Here is a 16,579-nt window from a genome sequence, read left to right as displayed (position 1 = left end):
CCTGGCTGGAATTTTAATTATAAACTGGCTTTCTTTTTTTCTTCTAAAGAAGGACATCACAGATAGTCTGTGCAACTTAATTCTATAAACATGGAGCATTGTGTGAGGTGCTTGAAAATTCAAATATAAATGAGACATGATCTCTGTTTTCAAGAAGCTCATAATGAGCTCAGTGATGGACAAGAAGTAATATAACTAGAAGATCATCTAATAACTGCAATACTGGTTATATGAACAAAGGGCTGTAAGAGAAAAGTGAAAGTGAAAGTCACTCAGTTGTGTCTCTTTGCGACCCCATGGACTATACAGTCATGGAATTCTCCAGACCAGAATACTGCAGTGGGTAGCCTTTCCCTTCTCCAGGGGATTTTCCCAACCCAGGGATTGAACCCAGGCCTCCCGCATTGCAGGAGGATTCTTTACCAGCTGAGCCATTAGGGAAGCCCAAGAAAACTGGAGTGGGTACCCTATCCCTTCTCCAGGGAATCTTCCCAACCCAGGAATTGAACAGGGTCTCTTCCATTGCAGGCGGATTCTTTACCAACTGAGCTATCAAAGAGGCAACTTAATTTTCCTAGAGGGAGAGGAAGACAGTCATAGATGATTTCACAAAGGAAGTGACATTTAAGATAGATAACACATTTAAGATTGAAAAAAAAAAAAAGAGTGATCTATACATCATTCAGCAATTCAGCTACCATGCTGTTGCTCCTACATGATGAACATCAGCTCAGGCACTAGCACGCAGTGTGGTCTAGGCCCTCAGGAAGCTTATACTCCAGGTACATTTTGCCAATTCTAGAAGGAATCAAGGTCGCTCACTTGCATACCTCATTCTTTCACTATGGCTTCTTTCCATCTCCTTTTACTAGACCCATACACCAAAAAAGACTTTTAAGTTCAAAGCTACTATTTTTCTTTTTTCATTTTGGATGTAATAGGGAAAGTAATGGCATGGTAAATATTGACTGTTAATAGTTCTACCACTTAGCTGTTTTCTTACAACATTTATTTATTCATTCATTTACTTATTCAAGCATCATTTATTAAGCCCTTACTGACTATCAGTGGGTACCCAGGAATTGGGATACAAAGGTGAAGACAGTCTGGCAGAAGAATCAGAGATGCAAAAATTCAAATGCTGTGTGATACTGGTTACAACTCAGATGAAAGAAGCAAAGGAGAAATCAACCCTGGTCAGAGAGGTCAGAGAATAACTCAAAGAGAAGAGGATGCTTTAATTACTCTTTAGTGAACTGGGAAGACATTCCAGATGTAAAGAATAGCAGGTGAAAATGCACACGGACCCCAAGCAATCAGCTGTGTTGTCCTGTGATGTTTCCTCTCAAGGGCTCTTGCTTAGGAATTCTGCTTTCATCCTAAGCAGAGAAAAGTGCAGTCATTTCCTTCCATGCTTTCTGATTGTAAAATTTTGTTTTTTTTTTTTTTTCTTTTAGCATGCAATTTCTTCCATGTTTCTCAAGCAAATAATCTCAACATAATTCTTATTTTCACACCTTAAAATGCCAAATATTAGCATTTTATTTTCTAATGTCACTAAAATATATACTTCTTCTCCAACTCTAAAGAAGAATTTGTGGATAAAGGTATAAGCGCAGTTACATTTTCATTTAAGTATTCTTCACAACACTTTATCTAAAATACTTGAGGCGAATGGTATTTCAAACTTCAGAAACTTTTTTGGACTTTAGGAAAGAAAAATGGTACATTTACTACATTATACCTAATACCTCCAGCAAGATGCGGAGTGGCAACCTGGACTCAAACACATTAGTCTCTCTGCTGTAAACATGCAAATGTTCACTCTAAGAGGAATAAATAAAGATTATAAATAGCCTCACATCAGTTCAGGCCAGGTTTGCTGCCAAATGAGTCATGTGAAACATTTGGTTTCAGAGTTTTTTGGGTTTCAGAATTGTTAATGAGAGAATGTGGACTTGTGGTTATCTCATTTTATGGTTTAAGACACAGATTTAGAGAGATTAATTAACTTGCTGGAGTTGCTTAGCTAGTAAGTGATGAAGCCTCATAGAAACCCAATAGGCTTACTCTGAACTCTACCAGTAACCACTGTCCCGCATGCAGCCAGCAAACATTTCACTTTTATTGAGCTGCCAGGTTTTTGCCAGGTAAAGAGGGAATTAAGGTAACTGAGTATAAAATAAAAGGGTTTGGCTACAGATGCTCCTCCTTTTTTGATGGTACTGTGACTAGTCTCAGCTTCCTAATCCTCACAGACATCCTCATTGCTGACTGTCTGCGTGGACTCTGGACGTCATGCCTTTGAGAACTGTCTCTGTTCTTACAGTTCTTCTTGCTTATGTGTCTTTGATCCAACAGCTGGACTAACTCCCTGGTTCCTCAGTGGGCATGTTCAACCATTGGCCATTCAGAACCCAGCGTGCTGCTTCTCTGGATTTCCTCTCCTGATTCTCTATGTCATTTCTCTTCCAGCTCAAAATCATTTCTTACCAGCTTTCTCCCACAAAAGAAGCTTGTGATGTGTCCATCACTATCTTCTCAGTCTCTGACTGTATTCAGTTGCTATTCTTCTCTTTATTCCTCTTGGCAACATGGATCTTTGTGTTCTTCCATCAAAATCAGGATGTTAAAATGCAGATTCCTGGACCCACCTTTGACCAGTTAAATCAGGATCTCTAGGAGTGGAGCCGGGGAATCTACACTGTCAGATGCATACCACATGGTATTCAAGCACCATGAGTTCGAGACCAACAGCTCTGTGGTGTAGCAGAGCTATGACTGCCCGTCGTATGGGATCCACTCGCATGCTTGCAGGCACGAATTTATACAACTTGCACCATAAGACCAGAGCAAACTATAAATGCCTGACTTCTTGCTCTTCCAAAGTCACATGAAGAAACATTGCTTGCTAAGTTTAATCAATTAACACGTGAGGCATGCATTAGGGAGAATATAATAAATATACTAATTACTTGAAAGATAACATGACTAATTTGGCCAAATCCTTGTTTCCATGGCTCAAGTCTCATTTTCCTCCATCTTCAAACACTGTACTGTAATTGGATTCTTCTAAATTTCTACTCTAATTTATTCTAGCCTGACCTCTGAGTGAAAGATTAAGTAGAGTAACAATTATACTTTCCAAACAATTTTTTTCCTGTCTAAAGAAGCCAGCTGCTTCTAGCGGGGCTTTTTAAAAGCGTCTGCATCTTCTCTTGTTTCCCTATAGCATGAAAACATGGTAAGAAGCAGCATCCTACTCTGCGGCTAATGAGAATATAATATGAATTACTGTCAAACATACATACGCACACAAACACCAGGAAAGAACAGCTAGGAAGCCACCCATACTGTGGACTCAGAGTGCTTTGATTCACTATCAGGAATATTAACCTGAAGGAGATAGTCACCTATTGTTTGAGTCATGTCAGCCCTCACTGGAGACTCTGGAGCATAGATAGATTTACCAGACCATCTGCTTGTTCCTCAACTTAATGCTGGGAAAGGAATCAGTAATACAATCACATAGGCAAGATCTTCTTTTTTTTAACAAATGATAATACTGAAAATTACACTTACAATTTTGATGAAGGCTGGGCTTACCAAAATAAAGTCTAAACCTAGATTCAAACTATCTGAAAATCAGTTTCCACTTATGTTATTGACACAAGTGTCTCCATCATTACCCATCTTTTATTTGAACATGTAAGTTTTGAAATGAGTGTGGAAGTCCTTTAGAGACAAAATGACACAGTGCAATGCAGCTCCTTCCATTTCAGGTCTCATGACGACTGCATACATTTGAGACAATGCTTTTATAGATGGTCATAAACTATCAAAACTATCATGTCAGAAACAATTAACTTGATATATTTACATTGCATGAGCGTAAAGTTACTTGTAAATATTTTTTTAGTTATGAACAACCTTGGGATATTGATGGTCATTGATAAAGGCATGAAAACTCACTGTATAAATACTTTCAGACTCAGTTTATGATAATATGATTAGTTACACTAATAATACTGCTTAGGCACAGTCTTGCTAATTATAATATTATAAATATTAATGTCACCCAGCCTTTCTGTTTGATTACCATTCATGGAGTCATTCATCACGATATTTTCCTGGAAACCAGCAAGATTTTATTTTTCCCCCTTTTTACTTTTGATCATTGGACTTGCAGTCATTCATACACATTAATCTATAAGAAGCTCTTATTTTTGGCTATCTGTTCAGAGAAAAATAGTGATATTTCCAATTAAAACTAGTCAAATGTAAATCATTATATGATGTTTCTCTTATTCTTTCTGAGTCCCTAACCCTGCCATCGAAAGCACAGAATGCAGGGTTTTTGTTTTCCATTCTTTTTCATGTGACCTGTTTCAAGTTAAGATTCATTTGAATTATTAAATGCTTCCTTAAAGAATCTTTTTATACTTGCCTCTCTTTTTTTAAAGTTAATTATTGATGTAGTGACAAGCTGAAAAGACTAAGAATTATAATTTTTTCCTCCCCTCATTCAGGACTCAAGAAACGTCTTCTGACAATGGTTGTCTATTTAGAATAATACAAAGGAAATACAAGGCAAAATACTGAATGTTGTTTCAGAAAAGATTTGCTAAAATCACTGTATTATACAAAATGTAAATGTAGTGTATATTTCTCTGAAAATAGCAGTTAAGAGAGAAAGTTGGGACATAACCTTTTGAGCCCAGATTTAACCACACACATAGCAGAAGCAGTTACAAAAGATACTGATTAGATTTTAATTTTAAAAACTTCATCATATTATTCAGGGCCCCAGTGATTTGATTGTCTGAAAATAGAAAGGTAATGTTATAATTTCCAGAGCTGGTTAAAGAATAAAGAAATCTCCAGCCTCCCACTGGAAAGAATGCCAGTCATCACCACAGTAAGCAAGAATTTGGAGGCATTTTATACTATAAACTTCAATCTTTTTCCTTTATATGACCTTGTGTTACACAGGTTTCATAAAAATGTAGCTCAGAGACCTGTCATATAGTTGTAATCAAGGCTCCTTCAGAACGATTCTACTGTGCAATCATATCCAATGGGGCATCTGTGTTTCCCCTGTTAGTAGGATGGTGGGAAGGCAAACAAGACCTGAAATGGAAAATGAAAAAGGCCGAGTTCTCAAGGACAACCCAAGAGAGGTGACCACATACCTTTCCCACAAGTTCAGCAATATAAGGAACTGGTTTCCCTTTCTGGTGACTCCTCGTGGCTGGACTCTGCCCATCCCAGTCCTGTAGTTCTTCAATGCTTTTCAGATAAAGCAAGGCTTTGAGGCCAGTGCAGTAGTCTTGGATGATAGTGAAATCCTGATTTTGAACAGCACTGCATACCTAGGAAAGGTAGAGCAACCAACAGAATGTCAGTTCAGTTTAGTTCAGTTCAGTTGCTCAGTCGTATCAGACTCTTTGAGACCCCATGGACTGCAGCACGCCAGGCCTCCCTGTTTATCACCAACTCCCGGAGTTTACTCAAACTCATGTCCATTGAGTTGATGATGCCATCCAACCATCTCATCCTCTGTCGTCCCTTTCTCCTCCTGCCTTCAACCTTTCCCAGCATCAGGGTCTTTTCAAATGAGTCAGTTCTTCACATCAGGTGGCCAAAGTATTGCAGTACCAGCTTCAGTCAAACCAAGAGCTAATTTTCCAAACAGACTCACTTTTCAGACAACCAACAAAATTTATTTTATATGCCAAGCACTGGTCTAGGCATGACATGTCAGTCATTGCCGGCAGGGGATGGGAGTGTTAGGGAAGGAAAAACTGCCAAGGGGCACAGGGAAACTTTCAGGGACTATGGATACTTTCATCAGCTTGATGTGGGGACAGTCTCACAGGTATATACATATATGAAAACATCAGACTGTATACTTTAAATATGTGTAAAGTGCTAGTTGCTCAGTTGTGTCTGACTTTGCAACTCCATAGACTGTAGCCCTCCAGGCTCCTCTGTCCATGGAATTCTCCAGGAAAGAATACTGGATTGGTTTCCATTCCCTTATCCAGGAGATCTTCCCAATCAAGAGATTGAACCCAGGTCTCCTGCATTGCAGGCAGATTCTTTACCATCTAAGCCACCAGGGAAACCCTTAAATATGTGTAGTTTACTGTATGGCATGTATAGTCAGTATGGCTGTAAATAATTAAGTCCAATAGGTAGAAATTCCAAGGAGTTCGGCACAACATAAGAATGGACATTTTAATCTCTCATTTTCTCTCTGTTGAGATGTACTGCCTGGAGGTACATGTCTGGACTGGTAGTGTACCTTGTTTGAAGGTGGTCATGCTGGGCTGGAGTGCTCTCATCAGTTAACTCAGCCCTCAGGTACCAATGGCTACCTCTTCAGCCTCATCTATTGTTCTTCTTTGTATTCACTATGCTCCAATCACCCAAGTCTTTCCTCTTTTCCTCAGATTTGCCACATTCTTTCTTTGCCTGAGACCTTGTAAGACCTCGCTGCCTGAAAGGCCTTTGCCTTTTACACATGGCTGACTAACCCCCTAGCTTCAGTCTCATGGGAAATATTACTTCTTCAAGGAGGCCTCTAGGAGCTCCATATAGGTTAAAGCCTTCTTAACTCATACGGTTTTGACTTCTAACTTTTGCAAGATTATTTGATTGACAGCTCCTTTCCCCAATACACTGAAGCTTCAAAAGGGAAGAACCTATTTTTATTTTGGACAACATATTATCCCCAGTTACTAGCGTAGAGTTTGTCACTTTTTCTGCTCTTAATAGAGATATGTTCAATGAATGCATATGCAGGAGAGATTTTTTTTTTATTTGCATGACCATTTGTTAGAAAACAGAGATTTAATTCTAGAGTTAAGGAAGGCTGAATCTGAGAAATTAGGATCATTCTAAAAACAATATATTTGAGAGTTTGTTAGGATTTGAGTTAGAGCTTGAATTTAGTGGATTTAGAGAAACACTTCCAGATTGATTACTTACAAAGATAATTCTCCAATTTTTATACTACACATAGACTCCAGAAACTTATTTACAACTGCTGGTAGGACCTCTTCATCCATATAGCCTAACATCACTTAAACAGAAAATCTATCACCTAGAATTCAATGACTCTCCACATCCATATTTCAAATCCATATAAAGAAACAACCATCAAACAAAAGTAAGTAAAGCAAAACTCATTTCTAGCCTATCTTCCCAGATGTTAGATCCTTAGCATATATCATGGTGCCTGGTGATAGCAGCCAATAAAGAGGCTCCAATACTTTGGCCACCTGATGCAAAGAGCTGACTCATTGGAAAAGACCCCGATGATGAAAAATTTAGGCCAAGAGGAGAAGGGGGCGACAGAGGATGAGATGGTTGGATGGTATCACGGACTCAATGGACATGAGTTTGAGCAAATTCAGGGAGATAGTGGTGGACAGTGAAGCCTGGTGTGCTGCAGTTCATGGGGTTGCAAAGAATCATCCACTATTTAGCGACTGAATAACAACAACAATGAAAACTCATGTCATACATGAATGTAGCTGAGGAAATACCTGAAAATAGAAGGATAAACCATATTCTATTTCAAGGTCTCTTAAAGCCTTCTGGGTGTTTAATTAATATATTTCATTACAATCCTCATGCCTAGCACACTACCAGATACTTAGCTATTGTTAGGTTGGTTGAGAAAATTTACTGAAAACACACTGAGAGGCTCTAGAATAGGGAATGGGAAATAGATACAAACAGAGAAAGGCAAGAAGAATGTACACCTACAGTTCTCAGCAAAGAGTGGTAGTAATTTCACAATGTATATATAAGAAAGGCCAAATGTGGGATTCTGGGAATAGAAGCATTTAAAATGAAGGCTTAAGGAAGACAATGAAGGACACTCAGAAGAGACATGGACAGCATCACCCAAGATGTCAAACGCTGCACGAAGGGTCAGTAATATCAGAAGTGAAAAGGTATCATTAAATTTATCAATCAAAAGACATTAGCATTTATGGTGGAGAATTTCTGCAATAGGGCAGAAGCCACGTTATGGTGAATTGAGGAGTGGATGAGGATGGAGGAACTGAAGATATGAAGATGGAATGATCTGAGAAGTTTGGCTCATGTAAGAAAAAGAGCAGAGCTAGTGGTATAAGTAGGAGAATTTTGTGTAAAAACAACAAGCCAAAACCAAAAGCAGAAATAAAAACCTTTCATTTCCTATTGTGAAGGGCTGTATGTTACCACAATATAGGAAAGAACACTGAATAACCAAATACAGACAAGAATATTTTCGAGGAAGTCCATTTATATCACATAAAAAACCTGCTTCTCAGGAAGAACAACTTAAGCATTAATTAGGCTTGTTATAACTTTCTTAGAGTTGATTTTCTTTTCAAAACAATGATAAAGAACATCATTATAATCTCCTTCACAGGATTTTTTTAAACTGTAAAAGTCAACTGATGCTTTACTTAATCTTCTTTGTTCACTGTGAGATTCTATTTTTTTTTGGTAGTATATGCTAATGGGTACACTTTTACTATAGTCTTAAAACATTTCCCCATATGAACATAAGAGATCAGATTTTGAAAATCACATCATGTAATTTATAGGATGTTCACGATTGCTGTGAAAACCTGCTGCTGAAAGGACTTTAAAAAGGACTCTAGCTACTTTGCAATGCATGAATAGTCAAGTTTAGTCTTAGTCCTCCCTAACTTTCCTGGTGAGAAGATACAGAAGCCACTACTTCCCTTAATCCACAAACAGTTTGTAAGTTTGTATAGAGTAGACTCAACCAAGTGGTGCCAGAGTGATCAGAGTGACTTGTGTATTTTAACTATGGAAGATCATATGGTGCTAAAGACTAAAAAGACTTCCTCTTTTTGCCACCCTTGGACTGCAAGAAGATCCAACCAGCCCATCCTAAAGGAGATCAGTCCTGGATGTTCATTGGAAGGACTGATGTTGGAGCTCAAACTCCAATACTTTGGCCACCTGATGCAAAGAGCTGACTCATTGGAAAAGACCCTGATGCTGGGAAAGATTGAGGGCAGTAGGAGAAGGGGATGACAGAGGATGAGATGGTTGGATGGCATCACTGACTCAATGGACATGGGTTTGGGTGGACTCAGGGAGTTGGTGATGGACAGGGAGGCCTGGCGTGCTGCGATTCATGCGGTCGCAAAGAGTCGGACACGACCGAGCAATTGAACTGTATGCTCTTTATTCTATAGTGCTCACATAATTGGGGCTACACTGAGCATGTGAAGAAGACATAGAACTTGAAGAGGGAGGAGAGGCTACCAGGTGGTGACTGAACATGGCTGGGATGGTGTGCTATGCTGGAAACCCTGGATGCCACCATCGGGCATGGGTGTCAGAGTGGACCACTTCAGACGTGTTTCATCATAAAGCAACTGTCACACTATTAATATACTTTCCTAAAATAATTTAACTTTTTTCCCATGAGATTAAACATTAATTTTCTGGAAGAATTTCTGATAATAGAAGCTTTTACATTGCTATCTCTTTGAAAAATGTGATACACACACACACACATTTTATCAGAGGGTCTTATTAAATTGTAGGTTCTGTTTCTGCAGGTTTGGAGTGAGTTCCAAGTTCCAAGTTTCTGCCTTTGTGACAAACTTCCAGGTGGTGCTGAGGTTGCCGACTACCCTTAGAATAACAAAGATTTAAGCGCTGTTAGGGATGAAATCTCTTCTTATCTTAGAAATGCCTTCTGCAAAGTAAATTTCTTCCAGACAAATAATTTCCTGCTTTTTATTATTAGACTGCAATATTTTGGCCCTTTAAAGCGCTACTTACAATAATGTTATATGCGGAAACACAAGAGTAGTTTTCTGATGAAGTACTAATGAGACTGGAAATAAATCTTAGGATGCAAGCACACCATAGGGAACAGGGCTTTGTCCATGGGATTTGATGCTCAGAAAATGGATTTGCTCAGAAAGGTGCCTTGTTCTTGCCTAACCTGCACTGAGGGCTTTATCTCTATCTCAAAGGTAAATGGTTCCTTTTAAAACTCCAAACATGTAGCTGCTATTCCTAAATGGGTGTATTTTATATGACATCTCTTAATTGTTTGTTTAACAGCTCTGATTAGGACTCTTAATAGCTGTTAACATGTTTGCTCAGTATAATTTGTAAGTTCTTTATGGTGAAGGCTGGTTTATCTTTCTTCTCAGCAGGGCATCAGGTGCCATTATAAGGATCATTGCCACCATTAATTATTTCCATAAGCGTGAATCTCCCTACAGTGAGCTGTTCTAAATAGGGGCCCTTGATTCTCAGCAGGGCCAGCTGTATGCAGAGGCTGAGTATGTGGTGACCCCCTGTGCAGCATGATTTGAGGTGTGTCATAAAGCTCCCATGGCCACCAAACGGTCCCCTCCAGAGGTCTGACACAGTGCTCTGAATTTTCACTTTAGGTGCAGGCACATTTAATTGGAGCCTATCTATGCAAAGCAACTGTAAAAATACCTAGGAGGTGACAGAGGGTTGCTGGGTGCCATTCCTTTCTCATTATTTTTCATTAAATGAGATTAACTATATTAGTAGTAAATTACCCTATTTACAGTGGTCTATATTTTTAAAATCTCCTTCACATACGTTGAGAGAAATTCTCAATACTCAACACAAAGCTACAAATTAGGCAGGTGAGAGGATAGTATCAATATTTGTGCTTTAACAATGGAAAGAGCTTGAACTTGAAGAACTATTTCTTAAAATATAATCAAGTGGTTTTTATGCCACATCAAGTAGTATAGCCTAGGGGTTAAGTGCATGCCTGTAGAAGTTTGGCAGAATTGGGTTTAAACTACATCTTAGCTGCCTAAGTATGCGCAACTTTCCTCACTTAAAAATGGAGATTAAATACTATGCACATAGGAGAGTAAAAGGTAACATATTTAAGTGCATAATCTAGTAGCCAGCACTTTGTAAGCTAGATTGGCACCAAAAACAAATTTCATAACATGTATAAATCATTGTAGCATGAATTAGGCAGATACAATTTTTTAAATCTGTATTTTTGTGGTCTAATGCAGTAAAAGGTCATGGATATTATTTTTATTTGCATTAAGTAATAATCTCAGAAAAAGCTTAGGTCTTGTTGTCAGAAGACATGTCTGAGACCCAGTTAAGTCCTTCAGTAGCTGTGTGACTGAAACTAGTCTTTGAGCTTTTTGAGTCCTCCTCTCCCACTTTCCAATTGAAAACAGTAGATGATGATATCTTATTCATCACTGTGAGGATGAAATTACCTCATGAAGGTGGAACTACTGTGGAAATTGTAGTATTATTTAGACAGAATGGTATTAAACTCCACAGTTTTCATCAAGTAATCTAGAAGTTAAAGGGCTTGGTGGAGGTCAAAATGGAAACTTTTGCCTGTAAAGAAAAAGCCAAAGTCCTTGAAATGTAAAAGACAACGTACTAGAAAACTGGCAAACAGAATTCAAACTGGATTAAAAATACTAATCTTAGGCAACTAATTTGGCAAAGAAGAGTTCTAGAGGAGTAGAATATGTGAGGCTGGCATGGGTTTTAGTGTAGCAGAGTAGCACAACTTTCAAATGATATTTTGAAATGTGACAAGATTTTTTAAATAGGGATCTTAAAGTATTAGACACAATTCAGATAAACCCATGATCATAATGATTCCTTTCCATTCTTACCACATAGATGGACAAACCACACTCCAGGTCTCAGAAATGTGTGCCACCAGACTGCAAAATATATGGTTACAATTTAAGTCCAAAGTAGTCTCAAAGTTTCTGTAAATTCATTAGTAAGAGGAGTATTAGAGAGTAATTACATTTAAGTAAAAATGGAAATTATGCTGCAATGCTTAACGCATACCAAAATATACTAATAAGAGAGTCTTATGTGGTTGGAGGAAGTTCAAGAATATTCCCATTAAATCAACCATCAGTGAAACAGTGAATAAGAAGAATTATCTACTCAATTCTTAAAAGATTTTCCAGAAAAAGAAGAAAAAAAGTGATCCTATGATCTCCCTTTACCAATCCATTTTGATAAAGGGTTAATCTGTTGAAGCAACATAAAACACCTGCAGTATTTTCATAGTGCTTTATTGTTTTCAAAAATAAAAGGGAATTTAGATATTTTTTGTGTCACAGGTTAGAAGTCCAGAAAGGTTAAACTGTCCATGGTAACACACAATTGGAGGCACTGCTGTCCTTCCTACCCAGTCTGAAGTTTTCTAGCTAAGGCACTGCCTTTTAATATTAGCACTTAGTCCATGTACCAATTCTAAGAGCAAGACAGAGAAGGTGCTATTAAATGTTTAGTTGAGTGAAGAAATGGAAACTAAACATTGAATGTTATGTCCCAACTCAAAAGATTAGTAGGTGGTAAAGTCAATGGTCAGATTCAGATCTTTGGACCTCTGCTTTTACCTTATTTCTATAAATTCCAAAATCTTAACTGTAATGTCTTCCATAGTTAAATATGCTTATATTTGTGATTTTCATATGAAGCACATTATTGAAAAATAATTTCAAATTTATTATTTAATGAATAATGTCAGAAATCCACAGATCTGTATAAGGATCTTAATAATTAGATGACTACTGCAAGGTTTACCATTGAAACTGGAAAACAGATCTCTATTGTTGGCTGAAAATGCAGTTTCCAACTCCATCTGTCCACACCCACTAATTAAAAACATCAGATTTTCCGAAGGCATGGAATCAAGTAATTCCTCACTGAATTGGGTTCTGACCAGTACTGACAAACATGTATAAAATTACAGTGTACTTTTGAAACTGGTGCACAATACATACTATTGAAGTAATAATTCAGAATAACAATATCCCCCTATGAGGTTTTGGTACTACATAAACATGGCACTGCTTACTGGAATTCATGAATAAAACACCAAAAATTATAATTTTATAAAGCTATAGGTGAAAAGACAGCCCCTGGAGACACACAGTACATAGGGAGCTAGACAGGGATGTATTTGTATATCCACATAAAACCACAAATCTTAGTTGTTCTATCATATTAGTTTCCATTTGTTGGAGCTGTATAACATCAAAGTTGTGATGTCCCTATATATTGCATTTAGCAGTAATGTAACAGACTATGTGAAGAAATCAAAGTGAGAGTTTCTAAGTAGTTTCCTGGCAATTGAGACAGCAGGCTCTTTCATCTGCTCTGTAACTGTAGCAATGCATTGATTTCAACTCCTTCTGAGATTTCAAATGCTTTTATACTCTTAGGTCTCTCAAGCAGCTTTTTTTTTTTTTCAAAGTGATAAAATTCTAGCATTCAACAGAATGCCATTTTGTTTCCCCCCAAAAGAGAGGGCTTATTTCAGCTTTGTTACTAACCTGCACAGGATCACTAAGTAAAATAGCTGTCCAAATGCCATCCTATAAAGAAATCTGGCCTTGAGTTCAGTTTTCTACATTCTGACCATAGCAAATTGGAGAGGAGGCAAAAAGAACAGCAAACAAATAGCCCCAGAGAAGTTGTTTTTTTTCAAAGTTTCGACTCAGGAAAAGCCTAATGGATAAGAAGCTAAGCTTATTAATTTTTTCAATTAACTGCTACTCATTGATAAATCTTAAAGGTATAGGAGTCACTTTGTTTTGTATATTCATCTATTTCATTGTAGATTACATTATTTATCCTCTTATCTAATCCTTAAAATTATATATTTTCTGAAAAATTCCAAGTGTCTGAATACCTTCTTTTTTCCCAATCAAGAATGGATTTTATGGAGCTTGAAAGGTTATTTTTCAATGTCCATTTGTGGTCATTCTCTTTCTGATGAATTTCTTAACCCACGTTCAGCTGAATACAGACTAACTGTATGAAGTGTTTCCAAGGTATTTTATACTGGGATCCAGACCACATTTGCCAACCAGAATATGTTCATCTATTCTCCAAGTATTTTCTCAAAGGCAACACAGGTGATGGGTCACCCACTTGACTGTTATTCAGAATAGCACGTGGAGCTGATTTTACTCATACTTTGTTGATGACACAACTTGACTGAAGATGGCCTGGGCTGATTAATTCCTCATGTGAGGCTACTTTTTTTTAAAGCCATGTCACGTGGCATGTGGGATCTTAGTTCCTTGACTAGGGATTGAACCTGTGCCCCTTGCAGTGAAAATGCAGTCTTTACTGGAGCACCAGGGAAGTCAACAGCCTCAGCTGATTAGTCAAAGGGATGTGCCCTGCAGGTGAGGTTTCCTCTGTCCTCCTCCTTGTCTTGTCCATTACAAAGTCAGTTCCAGGTGAACTCAGATCTCAGTTATAACCTGAACCAAGAAATAATAATAAAAAGAACCATACAGAGATACATCATCTCTATCTGCCTTTTATGAGGGGCTAGAGAGAAAACGAGTGAGCCAGGCACAACATGCAGGGCCAAAGAACGGTGACTTCTGTCCTGACGACCCAGCTTCCTCACAGACATAAATACAAGACTAGAAAGACTAGGGTAAGACCTGGAGTCTTCCGCACATCAGGGTCTTATGCAGCCCATTCTTTGGTTAGGGGCTATGGCTGCAGTTTGAGGAAGCTTGGTCACTTTTGAAGCAGTATATTTTTCTACTAAAAAAATTCTCACCATCCTGGGCTATTGCTGTAGTGCAGCATCAGTTACTATAGTAATTTTCAATTACTCCTCGGCAGCACAGGTGGTGGTGCAAGGGTTTCGTGTAGCACTGTGCAAGCTCAGCACCTCCCATGATCAAAGTGGGGCAAGAAAAGGAAACTAAATGTCTAAACAATAGCTGTCAGATGACTAAAATCCTTAATTTTAGGCAATCTCTCTTTTTCAACAGCGTCAACACAGCTGTGAAAACTTGACTTACGATATCATTTACTAAAATACCACATGGGGTTTGGATGACAGAAAGAGAATAAGTCATAAAGCCAAGAAAGGAAACGTCTATTGGGCAAATTATCCCATGGAAATTTTTTTCTGGACCTTGAAGATGAACAAAGGTATGTGGATACTCAACAATATAAGCAGACATTCATCATTCTAAGAAAAATGGACTATTTGCCTGCAACAAGAAAAATGTTAACATGAAAATTAGCATCTCAAATAATACTGTACCCTTCTGAACTCAAAGCATTCATAATTCAGTAGTTGATTTTATGCTTAATCTATTATTGGTAAAAACACAAATTTGTGGGAGTGGTCTGTAACTGTTATCAGTGAGTCAAGAATCTTGGACTGAGTTGCCAATGTAGTCTGGGACAGAAAAGTTAGACAAAGTTCAGCTGATTAAGAGTAAGTACTTATGAAAGCGAAAGTTGCTCAGTCATGTCTGACTCTTTGTGACCCCATGGATTGTAGTCCATGGAATTTTCCAGGCCAGAATACTGGAGTGGGTTGCCTTTCCTTCTCCAGGGGATCTTCCCAACCCAGGGATTAAAGCCAGGTCTCCTGCATTGCAGGTGGATTCTTTACCAGCTGAGCCACAAAGGAAGCCCAAGAGTACTGGAGCCTACCCCTTCTCCAGTGGATCTTCCCGACCCAGGCAGGGTCTTCTGCACTGCAGGCAGATTCTTTACTAACTGAGCTATCAGGGAAGACCTAAGTACTTACAAAGTGCTACAGAAAAAAATCCTACCAATATCCAAGTTAATATAGTGAAAGCACTTGTATGTACTGATGGAAGGTTGGAAAAGCAAAGCAAAAGGTTTATATTTTTTAAAAGATGTGTTATTTTTACACATTAAAGACCTAAAGACAAAGAGTATTACAGACATTCTTAATTCCTTTACAATACAGCTGGAAAACATGAGGCACACAAAGTTTGTGACTTTGTGGAAAAATCAGGGAAATAAACTGTATGCTTGGGTTTTTTTTTAATTAATTTAATGAAGATCAGGAACCTAAAGACAAAATGCCTGGCTTTCAGCTTCCAAAAACAGATCACTGGAATATGGTTACAGATGAATGACTGAAATGATCAAACAAGCAGTTTTATTTCTGCATTTCTCACTAAAAGGGCATATATTTTATGATGTGTGGAATATGAGAATTAACCTGAGGGAAAATTACCAACACCATGAAAAATTCTAGGCTGAGGGTTTTAGGATACTCCAAGGTGATCATATGATTCACCATCAAAATTGCAACACTTGAGGGTAAATGGGGAAATTAGTAATGAAAACTCCAGGACAATCAGCATAAATTAAAACTGTCCTGGAGAAATCTAGGTCTATGATTTTCTTACTTATTACAGGGCTTTCTTCCCTGTGTTTAGATTGGAGGGAGATTTTCACTTATCCTCTTAGAACACATTCTAAAATGTTTTGTTACTTTTGGCTTGGTTAAATATTCTGGTCCTTCAGGTACTTATGCAGACCTCAGAACAAAACACAGGATTGAAGTCATAGGTCCTTTAATGCTTAGGAAGGATTTTGGAATCTTGGATACCTGATCTGATCTACAGAACCCGAGGTATAAAGGGGCACTCTTGGCTGCCAAGGGTCTTTTGGCATGAAAAGAACTCAAGAAGTATAGAAACAGTAAGGACTGTCCTAAATCTGAATCTTG

General features: G+C 38.0%; 1 protein-coding gene across 4 annotated transcripts in view; it reads right to left on the bottom strand.

Moving 5' to 3' along the window:
* The window catches only part of DPYD (dihydropyrimidine dehydrogenase), a 913,720-nt gene that overhangs the window by 121,472 nt on the left and 775,669 nt on the right, over window positions 1–16,579 (bottom strand). For 3 of the 4 annotated variants that reach the window (XR_014054766.1, XM_081493632.1, XM_081493633.1), the window contains one exon: window positions 5,193–5,372. Coding sequence is in view for 2 of the 4 variants with exons in the window: in XM_081493632.1 (XP_081349758.1) it covers window positions 5,193–5,372 (180 nt within the window). In the remaining 2 variants the exon portion in view is untranslated. Of the gene's footprint in view, window positions 1–4,161; window positions 5,373–16,579 lie in introns of those variants that run through there. The other variant, XR_014054765.1, reaches the window with a different exon arrangement.

Source organism: Giraffa tippelskirchi, chromosome 5 (assembly GCF_054371585.1).
Source record: "Giraffa tippelskirchi isolate mGirTip1 chromosome 5, T2T-mGirTip1v1.2.pri, whole genome shotgun sequence".
Classification (NCBI taxonomy): Eukaryota; Metazoa; Chordata; class Mammalia; order Artiodactyla; family Giraffidae; genus Giraffa; species Giraffa tippelskirchi.
Note: the sequence above shows the minus strand (reverse complement) of the source record. Positions and strands in the feature narration are given on the sequence as shown.